This window comes from Mastigoproctus giganteus, chromosome 12, assembly GCF_048544385.1.
Source record: "Mastigoproctus giganteus isolate SK-2022 chromosome 12, ASM4854438v1, whole genome shotgun sequence".
In the NCBI taxonomy this organism is placed as follows: Eukaryota; Metazoa; Arthropoda; class Arachnida; order Uropygi; family Thelyphonidae; genus Mastigoproctus; species Mastigoproctus giganteus.
Genome location: NC_143586.1, coordinates 143,373,971 through 143,399,416, shown reverse-complemented (window position 1 = coordinate 143,399,416; position 25,446 = coordinate 143,373,971). Strand labels below are relative to the sequence as shown.

General features: G+C 37.8%; 1 protein-coding gene across 3 annotated transcripts in view; it reads left to right on the top strand.

Moving 5' to 3' along the window:
- The window catches only part of kmr (pleckstrin homology domain-containing family A member kramer), a 666,551-nt gene that overhangs the window by 577,720 nt on the left and 63,385 nt on the right, over positions 1-25,446 (top strand). For all 3 annotated transcript variants that reach the window (XM_090386565.1, XM_090386564.1, XM_090386566.1), the window contains exon 25: positions 19,771-19,904. In XM_090386565.1, the coding sequence (XP_090242691.1) occupies positions 19,771-19,904 (134 nt within the window). The remainder of the gene's footprint in view (positions 1-19,770; positions 19,905-25,446) is intronic.

Sequence of the window (25,446 nt, the reverse complement as noted above, 5' to 3'; positions counted from 1 at the left end):
TGGATTAATAGGTGAACCCATTGCACTAATAGGTGAACCCATGATCCCCTCTGTTCCTATGGGGGCGGAATAGAGCTCCCCAACATCCTCTCTTCAAACTCTTCCATGGCTAAGTTGCAAGGTGAAAATACATTTTTCTAATGAAAACAAAAATGGAATTAACTGGATCTTGGAAATATCCTGTAGAGAAAAAGTTTCTTGATAAACAAACATGGATCTTTATTGGATTAATAGGTGAACTAATAGGTGAACCCAGACCCCCTCTGCGGACCTGCTTGTACATAATCTTTCTAAATAACATAGTGGTACTAGATAAATATAAGCCAACACCTTCACAAATATCCTCACCACTTAGGGCTGTCCTGTCTTTCAAAGTACTGTCTCTACTCAAAGCATTCCACACACAATCCAAGCCATGTTCGACAGGTATACATGCGAACAAGGAAACGACATTGAAAGATACCATAATCTCACCCTCTTCTACCTTCTGAATACAGATGAACTGCACAAATTCCCTGCTGTTTTTAATAGTATAATCTGAGTGTCCCACCATGGGGGGATACAAGTTCAACCAAAAATCTGGATAGTGCATGTGTTGGACTGCCAACAAATGACACAATAGGTCTGAGAGGTACCTCAGCCTTGTGCACTTTAGGCAGGCCATAAAATCTAGGTAAGTGGCAGCCCGACGCATGCAACCTCCATGAAACCTCCTCAGATATTTTCCCCGCCTTAAGCGAACTCTGGATCAATTTATTAACTCGCTTTTCTAGTCCGCTTGGGGGTTCCGACGAATGATCTTATACGTCGACCTATCATTTAATAAACTAAGGGCTTTTTTTCTGATAATCATCTCTGTTCAACACTACCGTAGATCTACCCCTGTTCACATGTAGTATTACAATACTATCATCTTGTTTCAATTCTCTTAATGCTGTTCTTTGTGCAGCTGTTAAATTCAAAGTGGCTTTGCGTGCTGAACCTAACACACACAACGTCCTAATCTGGATCTCATTGGCTGTGGCCTCAGGTAACTTGGTCACAGCTCTCTCTATACCCATTGCTATATCTGCTATGGGGAACCTATAAGGAACTAAACTGAAATTGGGGCCTAGACTTAATAATTCTTTCTGTTCATTCGTTAGCTCCTTATTACTCAAATTATGTATGAACTCGCCCCGACTGACTACATTACTTTCCCCCACAGCTTCTTCTCTTAATCTATTATATTTGTTCACTTGCCTTTGTCTGTATTCATTTGAGATCCGGGCAGCTTTAGCCATCACTGTTCTGGACACCCGTATCTAATGCACTAATTTCAAACATTCACTTAAATTCCTGGAACTTGTTTCTTTACACCTCCTAGTATACATCAAATCTTTATGTAATTTACTGATCCAGATACCCACCACCTTTCTCTGGTATATCATAATAGCCCACTTTAGTTGACTGTCTTGAATTGGTAACTTCACTCTAAAACCATACGGAACCAAACCGGCAGATTTGCACCGATGCACAAACCTTAGGTGTTGCCTCTGCTTCTCTTCAGTAATACATAACTTCTGAAATTGTCGGATCTCCCACAGTACAGAATGACCATAAACCAAAAATAATTCATTGAAGAGGCCTCTGGAGTCAGGAACTCTTTAAGTAATAGTCGCAGAGATGCTTTTACACCTGTTGCTACCACATACATTCCCTACTACCCGGGCATTTCAGAAACCATTTTCTGTATCTTACGTTCGTGTAAGATACACTGTGTGCAGCTGTGGGGTCTGAGGCTGCACACAGTAGTGTCCACAACCAAAGATCCCATTGCAAGTAATGACACTAGTGGAGTTATATATGAAATTGAGTGCCCAGATTGTGGGGGAACACGATAGAGCCCTCAAGATCGCTAATTACGGAGGTTCAGCCGTGGCTGAACATGCCTGGGAAATCGGGCATGGAATTACAGCTAAAGAATCTGTGATCATAGACAGAGTACATGGCTTTTGGAACCGGAAATGGCTGGAGAGTTTAAGAATATGTTCGTCCAAACACTACAGTCTTAATAGGGATAAAAGCTGTTGCATTCATCTACTCTTTGGATCTCTTATCCTAAGGAGAGATGAATGATTTAGAGTGGCCTGTCCAATTTCCGGTTCCAATGCACGAGAAGTGGACCATGCGCAGATGCCATAGTTCGTGTCGCAGGCCTGCTGAGATGTATTTGTTATATAAATTGTCGGATAACCTGTAACCATTATTGCTGATGAAGGCGGGCACTGCTGCTGAAAGCTCCTGTGTTAATGGTTTTAAGTGATTTTTAGCACTTTTAACTTTATATTTTATTGTATTTTATTCTCATTGTACACTATTTATTTATTTTATTTTATTTTTATTTTATTATAATAAAGGAATTTTATAAATATGAGTCAGTGTTTTTAATAGCATTACAGATGAATTATAGAGTTCCTGACTCCAGACACCTCTTCAATGAAGGATCTTTTTTTTGCAGAACTTCACATATCCATCCCTCAGAAAGCTTCCAGCTAGAGACCTGGAAAAATTATGTTACCAGATTTGGTCTTATCTCATCCACTGATGCAGTGCCTATGCTCAAGAATTGTTCATGCTCTGACTTGCTGTCTGAAATCTTGTTCATCTTCTGACTTAAAGTGGACCAGATGTTATTCGCAACTGCTATCTCAAAAGTAGCAGCTCTTTTTTCCTAGATATCTTGGCAAATCTTTTCAACCAAACTTTCACTTAAGCTTACATACCTCCAGAGTGGAAATGCTACAATTACTCCTGTCCCCAAGCATGCAAAACCATGGGAGTCAAACAACTTCGGGCCTATTTCTGTTTGCTCCCCTTTACTAAAGCTTTTGGACAAAATTCTCTTGAAACCTCTTTCTATGCAAATTTTTGCTTCTAGACCAGCATCAATTCACTGTGGCATCTCAGTGCGTTCAACTGAAATATGTCTTCTTCACCTCATTTCCATGATTTATACAACATGGAAGAAAAAGGAGAATCTGCACTGCTTCTTCCTTGATATCACCAGTCTTCAACTCAGTTGCTGTTAGGTAATGGGGTGGTGCAGTAATAATTCTGGAGCAGAGATATGAGTGGACCAGTGACAACTGAGTTGAAGGCAATGGGGATATCAAGTTGTTCAACAGTTACTTTACAATCACACTCTTATCTTCTCTAACAAATTCTCAACTTGTATCCAGAACATTAGTTTAGGCCTGTCCCAAGCAGGAGCTCTCTTGCCCTTGCTCTTGTGGCCATACTCTTTTCTTTTCTTTGAAATGCTCAAACTTCGGCTCTTTTGCTGGTGACATTTTCCTGGCTTTTCAAGCCCCTTCTGGCAATGTCAGACTTTTCAAATCATGTAGGGCTGAACAACTGACTGACAACTTCCTGTATTATATTGAACTTTTTGGTCTGCTTGTCAACATCTTAAAAACTAAACATCCACATTCTACCTCCTACGAGTTAGAATCCAATAAATTAATCCCCTTCTCCTGTAAATCAGATTAAATTCTTAGGAGTATATCTGGATTCAAACTTCTCTTCTCAGTCCATTGCACAAAGCTTCAGTTCTACCATTCTAAGAGCATTTTGTTTATGAAATGTGATCTTGCTCTCATTCATAATTGAAACACTATACAGAAATATTTTGCCTTTTATATCCTACCTCACTTCCTTTATGTATCACCATTCTGGTCTTTCATCTCAAAATCTGTCCTTCGGTTTATCATATCAGCCTAGTATTTTCTTATCAGATGAATGCCAAGCTTGGACATCCTATTGTGTCATATCAGCATTCATCTGTCCCAACAAAACAAATTGAAATAATGCCTGTTATTGTTTGCCGACAAAACAGAGCGATTCAGTGTTTTATAACTTTGATCACTGGCTAAAGTGACTTTCTTATTAACATCTGGGACTTCACTCAGTGGTGAATTCCACCCAAAACTATCATAGCCATTCCATCTCTTCATTCTAAATTCTCCAGAATAAGCAAATTTGATTCTTCATTTATCAACAATTCTGTAAAGCTGTTTAGCTCCTTCAATCTTGATCCATACATACTTCTGTTGTTGACAGCATATCAGCTCCTATTGCACTCTGATGAACTGTTTCAGAGTTGTATGGAACTTCTTCTCTAAAGCTCGGGAGCCTCTGATAATGTCAGTCCACTGTCTGTACTGCTGGCCCCCGGGCAAGCGTATATTGGATTGTGATTCTTGTGAACTATAAAGTGCTATTAGCAAGAGATGTACAAGTACTATTGGGCGCCTCTGTAGTCAGGTGGGCAGGAGCAGTAGTGCATTAGCACATGCTTCTTGATTACACCGGGGTTCGAGCCCAATGACCACCGCATATCCCCAGAGCAATATGGCCTTAGTTGCTAATGCTCCTAAAAACCAAATAACAAAACAAACAAACAAGGACTATTGTATATTTTTTTTTACTGTTTTTAGTGCAGAAAATTACAAGGAAGCAGTCAGGTACAATTGCTAAGACTCTCACCTCCACGTTGCCTGAGGTCTGTGGCCAGGCAATTCTGGTTGGTGAAGTGGAGTCGGATCTAGATTTGGACAGTGAGAATTATAAGGATAAGTGGACACTATAAGTACATGTGAATAAATGTTTTGAGTTTAGTAGACGAGTTGCAATTGTCTGGACTGTTGTGAACTTTGATGTTTTTGTAGAATTTTAAAAGTTTTATTGTATTATTTTTTTAGGTGTGGTCTAGTAATAATTACTATATACACACCTGAGTGCTTAGGAATTCAGTAATCAGTGTTTGTTTTTTGGGATAGGAGCATTTCTGGTCCCGGAGCAAATTCAGCTAGTTAAGTATTTTGATTGCTTAGTATTAAAGTCTTATTGTTTGAGTTATTATTGCTCACAGAAGGATCTGCTAGCAATGGATGACAAAGATTGGAAGAGATGAGGTTTAAAGAACAGTTAAAGATGGCAACTGTTAGATTAGAGAGAACAGAAGGTGAAGAAAAGGGGAAGGTGGAGAAGAGAATAAGAAAAGAAGGGCGCAGAAAAAGGGTAAGAGTAGAAGATGAAGCGATAGATAATGGAGATAGTGAACATATGGGTATAGGAAAAGATATTTGGGAAGAGTTTTTGGGAATAAGACAAGTACAAGCTATGCTCCAAAAATTTCTATTTTGTGATGCAAATAAAGTAACTAGAGCTGCCATGAACAAGATTATTTCAGTGTGGGATACATTGGAAGATAGAGCAATTAGATTGTTTGTGGAAAATCGAGTAATAGTGTCTAGAGTAAAAGATTGTAGACAATTAATTCAAAATCAAGAACAACAATTTGAAAGTTGGGCATTTGTACTACTATAGAAGGGAAGAAAAAAGGTGAAGGAAGTTAAAAAAAGGAGGTGACACTATAGTGGCCTTCATTAAGGCAAATACAGATAAATATACTACAAGTGAACAAGTTGAATCAGTGGTGACTGAGGATATAAGACCTTTAATGAAGAAAGTTAAAGTGAAGAGAACAAGAAAGATTAGAGATAGACTAATATTAGTTGAAGTTGATTCTATGAGTGAACTGTGAATTGCAGAATAATAAGCTCTACTGTACTGTATAAAAGCAAAGCAGTCCCTTCAAAATCATACAGTAGATGTTTGCCTGCACTACAGCAGCAATGCCAACAACATTGCAGGAAAAGGTGCTATTATTGAAGCTGTACTATCAGAACAGCAACAATGCAGCTGCGGCTATCAGAGAATTCCGGCATCAGAAGCGCATAAGGCATGGATCTATAACTGTTTGTGCTGTCCGCAAAATGATTGCGAAATTTGAAGCGACAGGACATCTTGGTGTTCAACCAGGTAGAGGTCGAAAACTAGTGGACTCCTCTCATGTTGAAGATGTTGCTGTGGCTGTCGTGGATTTATCAAATCAATCTCCATGCAGACATCTTGTGGTAGCGCAAGCTGTTTCTCATGAAGTGGACATGCCGTATTCCACTGTAAGGCTAGTAATGCATCAGGTGTTGCGGTAATATCCTTATAAGATGCATATGCTACAGCAGCTAAAGCATGGTGATGCAGATATTCATTTTACATACACACTTCAGTTTCTGGTGTAAATGACAGTGGATATTACTTGGCCATGGAACATCCTTTGGAGTGATGAAGCCCACTTCTGCTTAAATGGACAAGTGAATATGCACAACTGTTGCATTTGTTGCATCTCAGAAAATCCTCGTGTTATCTGAGACGTCCCATTGGTATGGATTTGCGGCCACATTCATGATTGGGCCATATTTTTTTGAACAGGTAACACCGACTGGATCCCGCACCTGTGCCATCACTGGACAGCGATATTATGAAATGTTAGAAAATTTCTCAATACCAGAGCTGCAACAATGTGGGTGCCTTCAGGATACCATATTCATGCAAAGTGGTGCGCCACCCCACATCCACCATTGTGTCCAAAGATTGCTATGGCAACACTTTACAGACGAACTCATCATCAGCCGTTGTTTCCAGACATCTTGGCCAACCTGATCACCAGACCTCACCCCATGCGACTTTTGGTTGTGTGGTTTTTGAAGAACCTGGTGTATCGGGAAGGATGTCAAACTCTGGCAAATCTGAAGGACAGCATTAGACGTCATGTGCTGGCTATTCCAGTTGACATGTTATGTTCTGCTGTAGAAAATGCTGTTCTTCAAATGGAAACTGTTGTTGACCAAAATGGAGGGCACACTGAACAATTGTAGCACTGTTCAAGTAATTCGTAGTGCCATATAGTGACAAATTTTGTAACTTTTTTTTTTTCTCCAATAAATGGCAAGCACACTCTTTATTGTACTTGTCCAAATTTCTCTTCAGTACGAGCCTTTAGAACTCGCTCCAGAGCCCTCTACATAGGGATACTTTAATTTTAACAACCATTTACATATGGGTCTATACAGAGATGACATCAGTGATGAGGTGAAAATACATTTTTCTAATGAAAACAAAAATGGAATTAACTGGATCTTGGAAATATCCTGTAGAGAAAAAGTTTCTTGATAAACAAATATGGATCTTTATTGGATTAATGTCCTACATTTGGTTACTATTTGTTATAATTTTCGGAGGTATGGGCACACTTCTAATACATGTAGAAGTGATAGACCGGTTTGCAGTCATTGTGGTGTGACAGGTCATAATTTTAAATTCTGTAAAAATAAAAACAAACCTCAGCATTGTTCCAGTTGTAGTACAAAAAATAGGTCTGCTGCTCATTCGGTTAGAGATAAGATGTGTTCTTAATCAGTAGCGTAGCTACCCTTTTTTCGGGCTCGGAGGCAAAGAACATGTTCGGGCCCCTACTTAATTAATGAAAATTGAAAAAAGAGGAGACAGCCAAAGACACCAGGCCCGGAAGCAATTGCCTTGCCTGCCTACATGGTACATGGTAGCTACGCCACTGTTCTGAATACATATTTGCACTGACAGTTACTAAGGAAAGAACATATTCTGCGCTTTACAGTAATGAGCAATAGCACTCTTACCCATAGAAATAATATGTACGGCGAACTCAAGGTTTTCCAAATTAATGTGCAGTATGCAAGATCTTGTAGCAGATGAACTGAGATTAGTTTGTGAACGTGAAAGGATTGACATTGTTTGTGTTCAGGGACCTTATGTTTATAGAGGTCAGCTAACTGGATATCCCAACTCTATTAGAATTGTCTCAAAGAAGTGTGACAAACTAAGGGTTGCTATGCAAATTTTCAGATATAATCTGGTTGCAACCAGAATTAATTCCTTATGTACATCACATGGAGTCTGTGTTAGTGTTAAAGCTGGTTGGGGACAATTTTTCATTTTACAATAAGACCCCTGTATCTGCGGTGGATACGTTACAAGACCTACCATGGATGGCTGAAACTGGATATAAGCAAACACCTGCTGACCCCATATATAACATGATTTTCTTGTACATACATACGTATAATAAAGTTTAACTGGTAAATTAAACACACAGTAAGACATTACCAACATTAAATATGGTAACAATAAAGTACAGCAGACTCTTGATTTACTGGAATTGGATTAACTGGGACACTTTAAGACTCCAAATTTAAAAAAAAAAAAAAAAACAGAAATCATAAAATTCAAATAATAACTAGAGTATGTATAAACAGATATTTTGCAAGTCATAAATAAGCAACAAGAACGGCATTATAAATCATCATTGGGAGATTAGTGTACCTATTATCTTATAACCACCGCTGTCTTCACACCTACAGCTCAAAACAAAAAAAAAAAAAAAAAAAAGTGACCAAATGTTTAGTTTGATTTAGTGCGTCACATCAATTGTTGTGTTCCGTTGCACCGCAAAAGGACAAATTTTGTTTCGTTATTTGTGTCAAGGATGTCAGAATTTTTTTTTTTTTATATATAGTAACTTAATTTTTTTTTTTTTTTTTTTTTCTTTTTTTTGTTTAGAAATCGCGAAAATGATGGGTAAACGCAAGAGTTGTGCTTTCAAATTAAACAAAAACCTCAAATTATTCAAAAGTTTGAAAACGGTGCATCCGTTAAATCTCTAAAGAACCCTTATAATGTTGGTGACCAAACCACACGTGACATTGTAAAAAATAAAGGGAAGCATCGTATTGGACACGCGAGTAGTACATGTTAAGTTTTTTTTTCTTTTTTTTCCCGTGGTTAACCGTAGGTAACTGAATCAGCGGATATGGGGGCGCAACTGTATCTATGTGCTGTCAGCCTGATGTGGACCTTCATTGCTCTCTTAGCTATTTAGAAAAGGCATTATTCAGATTGAAAGGCAGAAAAGTGATTATCTGTCTGGATCCAAATGCTAAAAATCTTTTATGGCATTCTAAATTTACTGATGCCAGAGGCAGGTTATTGGAAGATCTGATATCCTCATGTAAACTTGAGATCATTAATAAGCCTGTTAATGAACCGACATTTTGGACTATTAATGGTGAGTCTAACATAGATGTAACATTAGCCAATAGTATGGCCTTCAATTTCATATCTAATTAGCAAGTTAAACTAGATTGGATTAATAGCAATCACAGAGCAATTACTTTCAACTTAGGCTGTGCTAGAAGTAGATTTATTGAGCTTCATTTGTTACAACTTCGAAGATTTGCGATTAAGCGTGCTGACTGGGGTAAGTTTGACAGATTTGTTAGGACAATTTTTGGTGAAATGTCATTAGCTGAGTTGGATTAGGATTAATGCATTTGATTTGGTTCAACTACTAAAACAAAAGTAATTTGATGCCTTGAGGGAGTCAATGAAATTAAAGCAAAGTAAACGTACTCCAGTGCAATGGTGGTCCTTTGATCTTACTGATCTCCAGAGGGAGGTCAACAGGGCATGTAAGAAGTTCCAACGTCAGAAATTGTGGGATAATAAAGAATCTACTGATAGGTTGAAAACTGAGTATCAGTTGATCAAAAGAAAATATACCCGTTTAATAGCTAAAAGGAAATTTGATGCATGGAAAAACTTAGTGCAGACAGCTGGTAATGAGGATCCATGGGGTGTTGTTTATAAGTTGTGTTTGCACAAATTAAAGCCATCTGGGAATGTGATAAGTTCTATGTATTGTGGTGACTGAAACTATAGATTGGCTTGGCACTATTAATGTTATACTTGATCACCTAGTCAATAGATCTCATCATCATATGGATGAGATGGAGCATTCTGATAGTACTGATCAGTTAGATTGTGATTGTGTTAGCAATATTCCAGAGGAACCATTTTCGGAAGATCTTAATTCAACTGTTAACAAAATTCTTAATAACAGGTATCCTGGTATGGACCTCATTGAAGGGGAAGTTATTAAGTGTTTCTTCAAACTGTTTCCTGAGCATCTTCTTGTTTTCAACAAATGTCTGCTTGAAGTAATTTTTCCCTCACCTTGGAAGGATGCTCTTCTTAAGGTCATTTTGAAATCACCTGAAAATCCTAAAACTGAGCCCTCTTCTTATCGTCCAATTGCACTTCTTTGGGGTTTGAGCAAGGTCTATGAATGCATGCTTTCACAGCGAATATTGCAATATACGCAAGAAAATTTGGGATTCTCAAATAAACAGTATGGCTTTACTCCTGATCGTGGTACAGAGAATGCTTTAAAATCTTTGGTTAAACTGATTAGAGATTCAAATGCAGAATATGTTCTTGGCATTTTTACAGAAGTTAAAGTCTAATGTCAACAAATATCTTCTCTCGTCTTCTCAACCTCCAACCCAAGCACGGGACTAAGTACTATAGGTTCTAATACCTCTCGTGTTTGGGGTTTTCATAAAAAAAAAAATATATATATATATATATTCTCCGTATATATAACCACATGAGATGCATATATAAGTAAAAGATTAATTGCACTAATGAATAGATTATTATGTATATGTGTACCAAAATGTTCATTGATATATGTACATTAATTAAAAGCAATTTTAAGAACACCAACTGGTAATTTTAAAAATTTTGGAGGCTATTTAACTTACTTTCATTAGCCTCCAAATTTTTTAAAATTAAAAGTTGCTCTCAAAATTGCTTTTTTATTCTCATTGGCATTCTTCTTCTTCTTTCTTATTGGCATTTATATTATTTATATCAATATATATTATTGGTATCATTACTATACAGAAAATAAAGTACAATATCCAAAAACAGTTGATAAAATCCAAAGGCTTACAATAATTTGTACTGCTATATATTCAGCATCTGTAAATGTAATATTCTATATTCAACATTTATCAATTTAATAGTTGTCTGTATGTATTACACTGGTGGTGAAGTGTAATACTTACATGTGATATAGGAATACATGAAGTGTATGTATTACTAAAATTTATGAGAATGGTCACTAGCAATGTGACCGATAATAAAACTGATTTTTCCAGATGGGTGGTTATACTATCAGGACGGTTTACTACATCACCATCTGTTTTGTTTTAATATGTTGTGCATGAAATGTTCTCTCTCCCCCTTTTTTTTTTTAATAAATGAGTGATTCAGAAGAACAGATGCATTAAATTTTGTTTCAAGCTTGGTAAAACAGCTTCAGAAATACATGTTACTAACAGCCTTTCAAGAATATGCATTACCAAAATCACAAACATTTAGTGTACTTTTAATAAAATACCATCTTTCTTTTTTATAATTGATGGCCAAGACCCAAATGCTTATCATTTCTCATTTCCCTTATTTGCCAAAGCTTGCGTCCTGCAACTTCTTGTTTCCATAGAGGAAATTGAAGCTCAAGTGATAATAATGATGCCTTGTAAATTCATGCTAAAATTACATGAATATTTGACAGTTTAGGAATATAATTTCCTTCTTTATATTTGACAATATAAAGAAGGAAATTATATTCTTTAATTAAAAAGAATCAAAGAACATAATTCTTAAAAGAATTAAAGACATGGCCAATGGCCAAATAACAAAATCAGATCCAGCTTTCTATGTCTGGAGTGAGGATCGCCAATGGGATTTCAAGAACACATGTTCTTGAAATTCCATTGGTGATCCTTGCGCTAGGCATGGAAAACCTCACACTCCAATCCTAACCACTGACAGGTACAGAAAGTGCAGACTATACAAAGAATCCTTCATTATCGACATAACCAACAATATTAACTGAAACAAGTTAGATGTTAAATGAAACATGCAGACAGACAACAACCACATACATATTTTCAAAAGCAGAGTATTAGAGCAGATAAAAATAAAATAAGAACCATATTTCTCGAAAATAAGAACCATATATCTCGAAAATAGAACCCCATCCCTCTTCTGTTGTAATCTTGAACCCAACCACACAATTAAGATGCTCACAAAGGTTAGCCACCAAAGAGATATTTAATCCTATGACATCCAAATCCCTATTCTCATTATAAATACCCTCACCTTCAGTAACAAACTAACCCAGCAATTTTCAACCTTTTTAAACTCACAGAACACTGAACAAGGTGCTAAAATTGTCAAGACATTATCAGTTTTTTTTAAGGAGAGATTTTATCATTAAAAAAACAAGTATTAAGATTGTGTTTAAAAGTTCAATAGCTAAAATTCTAATCATTGTGTTATTTTTAAAAATAATATTGATCTAGATTTCAAAAGATTTATTTTTAAAATTTATTTTCATATTTGTTATTATTCCAGTTATTGAAATGAGATATCATTGAAAAAAATGTTATTTATAAAAAAAATATATAATTTATATAAAATATCAGTGGAAAACCTGTGCTTGATGTCTCCTGTCTGAGGTCAGATGGTTGACAAGCATACCCTCAAGTCCTCCTCCAATGTGTGAAGTCGCGATCTGTTCTTGCTCTTCATCGTGTGAACACGATGAAGAGCAAGAGCCTTTCTGCTATGAATAGCAGAAAAGCCAGCCTCACACGGATGCGATGTAGAAAAAGGAAGGAGTGCTTCAATCGCTTTCTTTGTGATAATGGGGTTCTCCTGTCGGAAAGACAACCAGAATGAGGCCATATCTGTTGATGAGTGTTTTAGTTTCAGTCCTCTGTCATTTCTTATTTCCATCAGCTCATCTTCTTCTGCAACAGTTAATTCTGCTGATTCAAACGCACTTAACACAAATGAATCTCTTACCCAACCCAAGAAAGATACATCAAGTGATGGGAAATACTTTTCAATGTGTTTACTCAGCAAAACTTTGTAGAATTTAATCGACAAGATTTTTGTGCAGTCTGAAACTTTTTGTTAGCTCACATTTCAACTTTGTTCTCTTTTTTCATTCTCGCTCCCCGCAATGTTAATTTTTCCTTAAAAGAGTTAATTTTGTCAGTACAAGTAAGAATATTTTTGTTCTTTCCCTGCATACTCTTGTTAAGAGCGTTGAAGACTTGGGAGAAGTAACTTTATTGCACCAGATCTCATCACTAAGCAAGTCACTACACTTTGATCTTAGCCAAAAGGCTGAGAAGTGATCAGTCAGCTGAGATTCTTCAGACATAAAAAAAATATGCTCTTCCTGAAGTTCATAGAACCTTGAAAGCACCTGCCCTCGAGATAACTACCTCACTTCCATGTGCAGTAGGAGTTGTGTGTGAGCAGCTTCCATGTCAGAACACATTGTTGAAAACAATCTTGATTTTAATGGCCTACTCTTGATGTAGTTTGATCATTTTGATCGCCTCATCCAGTACTTTTTGAAGCACGGGTATTATTATTATTATTATTATTAGCAGCTATGTGGTGCAAGGAAGCCTGAGGCGTATGCTGCACCAGCCAAAAAAAAAAAAAAAAAAAAATTCCCTAGTTACCCTGAGAGAAAGAGAGAGACAAAAGTAGAAGGGAATCACCAGGAAAGAGAAGAATGATGATATCCAGCTCAGGACCCTGAGTGTGCCAAGCCCATACTCAACCAGATGTGAGCCCCTGGGGGAATTACTGATTTTGAAATGAGGGCCTCTCTATTCAGGAAACAGTGTGTAAAAACAATGCCAGGGTTCTTTTGTTTGGCTAGTGCAATGAATCCTTTCAGGCTTCCCAATAGAGGGAGTACCATCTTTGCAGATACTGATGCATGATTTCCATGACAATCGTGAGAACTAAAATAACTCTTGACAACATCAATAATGTCTTGGCCTTTTGTTGTTTCTGGAAGTGGTTTGCAAAATAAAAATTGTTCAATGTGTCTCCATTACAAACAAATCTGCTGAATGCTAGGAGTTGAGCTTTTCCAGTAATGTCAGTTGCCTCGTCCAACTGGATGGCAAAAAATCGGCTTCTTTAATGTTATCTGTCAACTGACTCAACATCTTGTGACATGTCTTGTATACGCCAACTAATAGTGTTATCCAACATGGGGATTTTCAAAATATCTTTTTCATATTCCTCACCAGATGTAATATTTACAATTTTACAGCATGCCGGTAAAATTACTAACTCAGCAATTGTGATTTCATCTTTTTTGCTACGATTTCTGCAATGGCATAACGCTTCTTGAGCTTTATCAGAAATAGTTGTGATTTTGGTCCATTGTTTAGCCTGGCATGTTTGATCAACTATAAGCCTTTTAAAATATTCATTTGGTTTTCTCTCATAAATGTGAGTGTTTTGTGTGAAGGTGTCTTTTCAGCTTAATTGGAACCATAGCTTGGTTTGCCAGTTTCACACCACAAATAACACACTTAGGACATGGCTGCTCTTCTCCAGATGAAAAGAATCCGAAGGACAAATAGTCTTCATTATACTGGCACATAACGGTTTTAGAACTAACACTAACTATACTGTGTGTTATACTACAAGAACTGGTGGCAGCTACACTTGATTCATTGTCATTATCTACTTACGTTTTTAATTAGAAATTTGTTCATGCCTAATAAGCCCTAAAAAAAAATAAAAATAAACTACATTCAGAAATAACAAAATAAAATTGTAGGTGGTAGATGACTTTCATCAACCGGTGAAATACCACCACTTTGCTTATTGGAGGCTTGAAGTGGTGAAACCCATGTTTAGTCTCTAGAGCGAAGTTTCCGGCACCCCCCTCCCCCCATACTTCTCCTTCAACCCATGCACGGTACTAAGTACTATAGGTTTTGATACCTTTCGTGTTTGGGGTTTTCATAAAAAAAAAAAAAAAACGAAATAGAAATAACAAACAAAAAGCATTAGTGCAAACTCACACAGAATAATACACCCGATCCGAACAACAGCTGACTGAAGACTGACACTGTTGGCTTGGCAAGCATGGCAAAAAGTACATTGCAGAGTTATTTTAGGATCCTGAACAATAGGAATGGAAGTTCTTGGAATTTTAACATTATAACTTTTTTTTATTAAACTGTTATTGTTTTCATTCTTATCGACTTTTTATGAAAAATATATTCTAAAATTTACCTCTACGATTTTTTTTTTTTATTCCTCAATTTTTTTCTCACTTCTTTTCGACCTTCCACCAAACTCCAGCACATTTGCGGACCCTTCAAGGCACACTAGTTAAAAATCACTGAACTAACCTGTGATTGGCCCAGGAGATTTTAACCAGAATTTTAATTTAAAACATACTTAGTTTGAAAGTACAGTAGAGAACATATAATGAATTGTAAACCACTGTCTTGGAATGTGAGGCTGATGGTGTTACAAAGTGTAAGTGTTCTTAGTTATCCATTTACTTAATTTTAATTATTATCATATTAAATAAATTAATAACTCATATTAATTTGATAGTATAAACCAGAGCTATGGTGCTCAATACATTCTACATTGATTTCAATATTTGTAGAAGAATAAGAGAAATTTACCTCAGGATGGTACGTAGAACACTTCAGCATTATTAGAGGCATATGATGCAAGAAAGCAAGCTTATGCAGCATCAGCCAAAAAAAAAAAAAAAAAAACCCGCTCCCATTTCACTCCTCCATTCGTTCCAAATACCTGTCCAGCTCAGCCTTAAATTTATTTAGGTTATCAACTTCCATAACAAAAGATGGAAGTCTGTTCCACCAACCAACTATCCACTGACTTAAGGCAAACTTCCACACATCTCTCATTCAACTGTCTTTCCTCAATTTGAATTTATGTCCTCTCAGGTGATTATTCTGAGCAAGAGGAAGAATCCCATCAACATCAGTCTGTACTAAGTTGGAAGTACAGGGCACTGTTCAAAAAGAGCCGTGAATTAGGGTTGAATTCAAAAGTATCTGCAATCCTGCCCAGACACAATAGGAGGGAATATATGATGAGAGTCTTGTCGATCAATTCGGCCCTGGAAAGATTGTGCAAGGGTCAAGGGGTAGAATTTTTTTCAGCCTGGTCTGTACTTGTTAACAGAAGAGACTGCTTCTATAGGGATGGGATACACTAAAATAGAAAGGGTGCAAGAATATTTGCTGATGCTATTGAGGCAGTGTTAGGTGGGTCGGAAAACTGCTAGCTTGGGGGGGGGGATACAAGGACTAATAGATTAACAGTAGCCACTGGCAGAGGTGAAAGTGATTCTTGCACTGCTTCTATTGAAATGAGCAGCAGCTTGGAAAGCAAGGTGCAGGGTATTTCAGAGACTGCGAGTCATTGCGGTACAAGTAAACACATGGGTTGTGTTAGGGTAGCTAAGAATAGGAACAGTGCATGTATACTTGTGTACACCAATGCTAGGAGTTTGGTAAATAAATTTGATGAATTTGAGGTGTTGCTTAAAACATCAAAAGTAGATATTGTTGGGATATCAGAGACCTGGTGTCACAGAGATATAAGGAATGCAGAACTGGAATTTGGGGAATACAATGTGTACAGGATAGGAAGGGAGGAGGGGTTATGCTATTAGTTAAGAAACACATAAAATCCAAGGAAGTGAAGCCAGTCGACATCACTGGACATTGCAGTGTTGAGTCAGTTTGGTGTGACATAAGCATTGGGAGATCAAAATTGAGAGTAGGTGTGTGTTATAGGCCTAATGACTCTGATGAGTATAATAAGAAACTGTACAGGCGCCTCCGTAGCCAGGTGGGAAGGAGCAGCAGTGCGTAGCACACGCTTCTTGATTAGACCGGGGTTCGAGCCCGTCACCACCAAATACGGAGGATGCGGAAAGGTCAGGGAATGACCACTGCATATCCCGGAGCAATATGGCCTTAGTTGCTAATGCTCTTAAAAAACAAAAAGAAAGAAAAGAAAAGAAACTGTACAGGGAAATAGAGTGGGCCAGTAAATCAGAAAGTATTATAATGGGGGATGTTGTTTGTTGTTTGGTTTTTAGGAGCATTAGCAGCTTAGGCCATATTACTCCGGGATATGCGGTGGTCATTCCCTGACCTTTCCGCATCATCCATATTTGGTGGTGACGGGCTCGAACCCCGGTCTAATCAAGAAGCGTGTGCTACGCACTGCTGCTCCTTCCCACCTGGCTACGGAGGCGCCTATATATATAATGGGGGATTTCAATTTCCCAGATATTGACTGGAATTTGTGGGTTGGTCACTCACACACTAGCAACGCTTTTGTGGATTTATTGGATGATTGTTTTCTACATCAGCATGTTCGGGAGACAACTAGAGGGAGTAATACTCTTGATCTGATTATCAGTAGTGATTCTTCATGCATTAAAAATCTGCAGATAAAGGAACCACTAGGTGGCAGTGATCACAGTATGCTGAAGTGGGATTTACTCAAAGAGGTAACTACCATCAGGTGTATAGGGAAGGGTTTTTGTTTTCATAGAGGCGACTACGATGGTCTGAGACAGTATTTAAATTCTATACAATGGGACCAACTGATGATATTACCAACAGCAAATTCAAAATGGGAAGCATTCAAAGAACTTATCTTGGAAGCTACTAGGCTTTACATACCAACTAAGAAATATTGTTCAAGGTTTAGGCCTAAATGGAAGTCAATGGAACTAATGAGACACATGGCAGAGAAGAAAAATGCGTGGGATACATATAAATTAATGGGTGACATGGAAGCCTATGATAGATATAAGCTGGTCTGTAACCTAGTCACAAAGGAGATTAGTCAGGCAAAGGCAGATTATGAGAAATCCTTCGCAAAGGATGCAAAGAAAAACAGAAAAGTGTTCTTTACCTATGTAATCTCTAGAAGGAAAGGGATAAATCGGATTGGTCCACGGGATATTGATTTTTCAACAGTTGAGGATCCTGCTCAGGTGGCTAAGAAACGAAACTAGTATTTTGCATCTACATTCACACATGAGGAGTTATTCAGGGAGGGGAATGCCAGAGGTGTATTTCAACTCTGTCAGTAAGCTAGATAATCTTGTAATACCGAGAGTAAACTGGAGAAGAAATTGTTGAAGATAAAAACAAAGGCCCCTGGTGTGGATGGAATCTATCCAGTTATATTAAATGAGGTGGCAAAGGAAGTAAGCAAACCCTTAACCATAATTATGAAAGTTTCCCTGGACTCAGAGGAAGGTACCCATGGACTGTAGATGTGCAAATGTGACCCCAATCCACAAAGGTGGATCAAAGGGAGAAACAGGCAATTACAGACCTGTTAGTTTAACTTCTGTTCCAAGGAAATTAATGGAGGCACTGGTTAAAGAAGCATTGCAGGATCATGTAGACAAGACTTAATTTTTAGCTTGGACACAGCATGGGTTTGTTAAGGGGAAGTCTTGTCTGACTAATTTGATTTAATACTATGATGTAGTCACACAGGAACTGGATGCAAAGAATAACTTTGATATCATATATTTGGATCTTAGAAAAGCCTTTGATGCCGTTGTACAGGGAAGACTGCTGCACAAATTGGAGCAGTGTGGCATTGGAGGCAAATTGCTGCTATGGATAAAGGGATGGTTGAGTGGGAGAAGACAGAGAGTGGTAATCAATGGACATCAGGGTTCAGTGTTGGGTCCATTGTTGTTTTCTGTATTTTTAAATGATATTGATGTTGGTATATCAGGCTTAATATCCAAGTTTGTAGACGATATGAAGGTTGGCAGGGTTGTTAATGACACTAATGACCATACGCTGCTGCAATAGGATCTAGAAAAGTTGAGTAGATTGGCTGAGAGGTGGCAAATGAAGTTTAACATTGACAAATGTAAAGTACTACATATGGGAAACAGTAATCCCAGAGTAACGTATCAACTCTGTGGTACCACACTGACAGTGGTAGAGAATGAAAAAGACCTGGGGGTAATTGTGCAGGTAGATATGAAGTTTTCTGAGCAGTGTAGATGGTCTGCAAGAGTAGCTCATGGTGTCTTGTCAATGATATATGCAGGAATTTTTCTAGCAGGGATATGGAGGTGATTATCCCCTTGTATAAGGCAATGGTCAGACCACACCTTGAGTACTGTATACAGGTCTGGAGGCCTCATTTTAAGAAGGATGTAGAGCTGTTGGAACGAGTACAGAGAAGGGCAACAAGAATGGAACAATGGGTTGCAAATTACAGGGTCTGGAAACTAGGCACCTGCAAGGTAATCTGATTGAGGTGTATAAAGCCTTGAATGGTTTGACCATGCCCAATGCTGATGGGATTCTTCCTCTTGCTCAGAATAATCGTCTGAGAGGGCATAAATTCAAATTGAGGAAAGACACGGTTGTAGGATAGATTTGCGAAAGTTTGCTTTTAGCCAGCTGGTGGTTGATTGTTGGAACAAAATTCCATCTGGCGTAGAAGTTGGTAGCTTAAATAGATTCAAGGCAGAACTTGACAAATGTTTGGAGTGGGTGAAATAAGGGGGGGGGGGTTGGCTGATGTTTAAACTTGCTTTCTTGCATCATGTACCTATGCTAAAAGAAAGAAAGGGGTAAGAGAAAAAGAGAGAGAGATAAAATGTTCTGTATTTATTGATATATAAATTAATTATGAAGGGTTGTCACTGTACAACTCACAACCTGGCATCTTCTTCAGGTGACAACTTCCTGAAATGCAAGAAATAGAGAAACTATAGTATTACAACATTTAACAATTTTTATTTCGTAGCACAGCACTTTCTTAATATTTAGCTGACTTCAGTGACTACACATATTTCTTCTGATCTCAATGGGCAGTTGGACTTAGCAGGCAGGCAGGCTTTACCTCAATATAATTCATTACATTGGGGTTTTACTGAATATTATTTTGACTCAGTCTAATGAATATGTTCATGTCAGTGGTTCTTGTCCTTTTTCTTGTATAGAAATTTTTCCAATAATATCAATTTTGCCATTATATATAAACATTTAAAAAAAATGCTCATTTCTCTGATGATGTAAAAAAGAAAAACATCTCTTATATTTTCTGTTCGTAATATAATTTCAGCTTGGACTTCCACAGAAAATTGTTATTCCAGAAAGGTATATTGAAGATGAACCAGAACAACTGACAGCTACTGAAAGACTTAGACGGAGCCTTAAGGCTGAAACAATCAGAAAAATGCTGTCAGAAACAACCACGTAAATATACTGTTATTTCATTATTTTATTCTGTTATTTTATTTTACAGGTTCTGCTGAAAGGCTGTCTGGTTAGAAATCATGACTGATGTAATTGATAACTTAGATTCAGCACAGCCTGTTAAACTATAATCACAGAGTTTCAGGGAAATTTATGCTAGCATTTTCTTGGCTAACCTTTCCTAAACCATTCACCTTTCCATTGTTCCACTTTAACAGTTAATCTATCTTGGATAGATGTGCGGAAGTTTGCCTTTAGCCAGCAGGTGGTTAATTGTTAGAACATACTTCCAACAAGAACTGTTGGAAGTTTGTTCCAACAATCAACAACAGAATGAGAGAATTGTTCTTTGCAGAGGATGCAAAGAACAATTCCCCCATTCTGTTTCCAAGTACAGAGTAGACAATTTTAGATGATCTTATAATTGTGATCAATTTTTATATGGGATTCAAACAAATATTGTATATGCAAATATTGTATATTCAAACAAATATTGTATATCCCATATACAATATTGCATATTGTATATGGGATTCAAACAAAACAAACTCCATTTTCATGGAGTTTGTTTTGTTTGAATCCCATATACAATAAAAAAATTGATCATCAGGTAACATGGAAGTTCTCCTCAGCATATTGGACAAAATAGTGAACCTGTGTTTATTTTAAAACTAACTTATTAGACATTTGTCTTTGAAAATCAGTGCAAAAAATGACAGTTCTGTCTTTATAAGATGCTGCTGGAATGTCTTATCCTTTAATGTTTTTTTTTTTTTAGAGCCAGCATGATTTCAACTGAATAGATAATGCAATAGTCTTAATTTTTATAGCAGAACAAACTTGCCTTTTTAATAAGTTGCCCTAGTATTCCACAACTTTCAAACAGATGGCCTCATAAAAAGATTAAGTGTCCATTTGTTTAAAAGATGAGATGAAGATTGCTTTGGTAGCCTGTTTAAGGCCAAACTGATTCCTCATCTGATAGCAGTGGATACGAATGCAAAGATTGATTTATGGCACAGTGGGCAAAGGTATATTAAAGGAAGGAAATTAGAATTTCTGTTAGGTAATGCATCAATAGTTAACAATAGGTATGGTGAAGATTCAACTTTGATGTAACTTGGTCTACAGGCAGGTGAGTAGTGATCATAGGGCAATATCCTTTGAATTTGCCCAGCAGGGAAGAAAGGGGAGAGGGAAGGTTATAGGGAATCAGCCGAGGTGATTTATCACAAAAAATGCTAAATGGGGAAAATTTGATGAACACTTGGAAGAAAGACTAAACGGATTTGAGGAAGAGAGCTAGGAGAATATGAGAGAGGAAAATGCAGTAAGACACGGATTCAAAAACTTCTATATAATGCATCATCAGTATCAACGAACAGAACTCAGGATAAAAGGACACCAGTTAAATGGTGGACAAAGGAGTAAACAGACTTAAGAAAGAGAGTGCATCAGGTACAGAAAAAGTATCAAAGGAAGAAATGTTTAGCAGGTAAGAATGAAGAAATGGGAATCCACAAAGAAGAATATAGTGCATTAAAAAGAAGTTGTTTTTTTTTTTTTGTTTTTTTTTTATGAAAACCCCAAACACGAGAGGTATTAGAACCTATAGTACTTAGTACTGTGCTTGGGTTTCAGGTTGAGAAGACAAAAGAAGATATTTGCTGACAGACTTGAACTTCTGTAGACTGTAATTTCCAGGAAATATGTATGAAGGAAGGTTGTTCCATAAAATGGCAGTTGATTGAATAAACAAGGAAGATGAAAAGTTAGTTCTGTGAGTTTGAAGTTGGACAGTAAATGGATGTTGGCTGGTGGCAACACATGTTCGGACTGTTTTGAAAGAGAGAGAGCAGGAATTATAAAAGCCAATTCAGAAGAACAGTGCCTATGGAAGTATCTGTAGAAAAGGCATGCAGCAGAAACAGTACATCTATGAGACAGCAAGTGGGGAGACTATTTGAGAAGAGTCATTAGTTAACCTAACTGCCCTCTTCTGAATGGAATCTAGAAGCCTGAGAGAGGTTTTGGGGACATCACCCCAGATGTGGGAACAATATGCCATGGTAGGGTGGATTTGCAATTTGTACAGAGTAAACAGCTGTTTGAAAGAAAAGTAACGCCCAAAGAGAAAGAAAAAACCAAGTTTTTTAGATGCAGAGGAAGCAGTATTTGTAATGTGCTTGTGCCAAGAGAGATTAGAAGTCAGGGTAATCCCCAAAAGAGATATATCAACTTGCCTAGAAATCGGAGTGTCACCAAAGATTAGCATAGGAGCATAAGACTCCTTTTTGCGAGATATAAGACAAGACTGAGTTCTAGAAAGATTGAAATCAACTAAGTTGTCTTTGCTCCACTGGAGAATTACCTGGAGATCGGTATTTAAGGAATTGGTAGTGGATATTCGAGAAGTTGAAGCTGATTGAGCAGGGCAATTTCTCAAAATGGAAAGTTGAATGCAATGTGCTATCCTCGTCAAAACTATGGATAGGATTTCCAATAAATGGAAGAAGGTCATTAATATACAAGGGAGAAAGAACTGAACCTTGGGGGACACTACTACCAGCATTAGTGGAGAAGTTAGAAGACAGAGAGCTATCTACCATCATCCTCACGGAGCAATCAGAGAGAAAACTGGATAACCAATTACAAAAAACAGTTGGCAAATTGAAAGCCTTTGAGATGTCTAGAGCAAGTGCTTGTGTTTCGCCGAACTTTTCCATTGAATTTGTCCATAAATGGGTAACGTAAGCCAGAATACCACCAGTGGATCGACACTGACGGAATCCATACTAGTGATTGTTGATCAGACGGAAGGTTTCTAGGTAGTTTAAGAGTGGCGGTTAATTGAATTCTCCATTACTTTAGAAAGAGTATAAGTAATTGCAATGGGATGATAATTGGATGGGAGGGATTTGTCACCCTTTTTAGGAACTGGCTGGATATGAGCAAATTTCCAAGCAAAAGGCATTTTTGCCTTTGGAAGCACAGATTTTGTTTCGGGACCACAGATTTTGAGAACAAGTGGAGAAATACCATCAGGACCTGAAGCTTTCTTAGCATCAAGATTCGTCAAAATCTTTCTGACATCCTTTTGATGGATGTCACAGGAGGCATTGAATGGAGGGTGCTGGGAATGGTGGGAGGTGTTTTACCAAGATCATTAATTAATATCTTGGCTGAAGTGACAACAGAACCATCTGATTTTGACAGAGGTGGGAGCAGGTACATCAGGTAGCTAAAAGAAAATATTAGGCATGTTGAGATCTAGGAAAAACCTTGTGGTTTAGTCTATAAGCTATCAGTAGGGAAATTTAAGTCCCCTACAGGTGATATTGTTTTCTCAATCGGGCAGGTAATGAAGAAACATTGAATTGAAGATGTTCTGTTAATCGTTAATTGTAAATTGGATCATATAATTGGAGTAGAAGAAGAGAGGGTAACATAAAGGAGGCAGCAAAGGAAGTATGCAAACCCTTAGCCATAATTATGAGAGCTTCCTTGGACTCAGGGGAAGTACCCATGGACTGGAGATGTGCAAATGTGACCCCAATTCACAAAGGAGGATCAAAGGGCAACACAAGTAATTATAGACCTGTTAGTTTAACTTCTGTTCCTGGAAAATTAATGGAGGCACTGGTTAAAGAAGCACTGCAGGATCATCTAGACAAGACTTCAGTTATAGCTCAGACACAGCATGGTTTTGTTAAGGGGAAGTCTTGCCTGACCAATTTGATTGGATACTATGATGCAGTCACAAAAGAACTGGATGCAGAGAATAACTTTGATATTATCTACTTGGATCTTAGAAAGGCTTTTGATACTGTTGCACATGGAAGACTGCTGCACAAATTGGAGCAGTGTGGCATTGGAGGCAAATTGCTGCTATGGATAAAGGGGTGGTTGAGTGGGAGAAGACAGAGAGTGGTAATCAATGGACACTGCTCATCATGGACTAATGTTATTAGTGGAGTCCCTCAGGGTTCAGTATTGGGTCCATGATTGTTTTCTGTATTTATAAATGATATTGATGATGGTATATCAAGCTTAATGTCCAAGTTTGCAGACGATACAAAGGTTGGCAGGGTTGTCAAGGACACTACTGACACAATGCTACTGCAACAGGATCTGGAAAGGTTGAGCAGATGGGCTGAGAGGTGGCAAATGAAGTTTAACATTGAAAAATGTAAAGTACTACATATGGGAAACAGCAACCCCAGAGCAACGTATCAACTCTGTGGTACTACACTGACAGTGGTAGAGAATGAAAGGGACCTGGGGGTGGTTGTGCAGGCAGATATGAAGTTTTCTGAGCAGTGCAGTCGGGCTGCAAGAGTAGCTCATGGTGTATTGTCGATAATATATAGGAATTTTTCTGGCAGGGATAAGGAGGTGATTATTCCCTTGTATAAGGCAGTGGTCAGACCACACCTAGAGTACTGTATACAGGTCTGGAGGCCTCATTTCAAGAAGGATGTAGAGCTGCTGGAACGAGTACAGAGAAGGGCAACAAGATTAGTGAATGGAACAAAGGGGTGCTCTTACGAAAAAAGGCTTAAGTTTTGCAAATTACAGTGTCTGGAGACTAGGCACCGGCGAGGTGATCTGATAGAGGTGTATAAAGCCTTGAATGGTTTGAGCATGCTCAATGCTGATGGGATTCTTCCTCTTGCTCAGAATAAGCACCTGAGAGGGCATAAATTCAAATTGAGAAAAGACAGATGTAGGACAGACGTGAGGAAATTTGCCTTTAGTCAGCGGGTGGTTGGTTTGTGGAATAGACTTCCATCCCTTGTCGTGGAAGTTGATAGCCTAAATAAATTCAAGGCTCAGCTGGACAGGTATTTCGAACGAACAGAGGGGTGAATTGGAAGTGGTTATTTTTTATTTATTTATTTGTTTTTTTTTTTTTTTTTGGCTGATGCTGCATAAGCTTGCTTTCTTGCATCAAATGCCTCTGCTAATGCTAATGCTAATATACACAGTTGGAAATAGAAATAAGAAAGGGAAATGAGGAGTAGCTTAATAGGGAAAGCCAGAAGCCTTTCACAATGAAAGAATTTGAGCAGTCAATTGGAAAATTAAACCAGAAGGAACCAGAAGAAACTCAAGAAGTCCTGGGGAAACCTATGGAGCAGTGAAGTTATACATAACAACCATGCCCGTTGGATAGATCTGGAAAGGAAAAAACTAAGAATGTACAGAAGATGGCAGAATGGGAGATTCAGGAGGAGGAAGTACAACAGTCAATCAGGAAGTCCCACAACTGGTGAACCCCAGGAATTGATAACATCCACAACAACTGGTACAAGAATTTCAGTTTCATACACAGGCACATAGTGGAGCAGACAAACCCTAATCCTATTCACCCAGATAATAATGCACCCTGACACAATCCAAGAGTCTCTGACTCAAGGAATCATCTACCTGAAGGCCAAGGACAAAGACTCCATAAACCCAGCAAAGTACAGACCAATTGCCTGCCTTCAAAGTCTACAAGATCCTGACCAGCTGCATAACTAAAAAGATGTGAAACCAT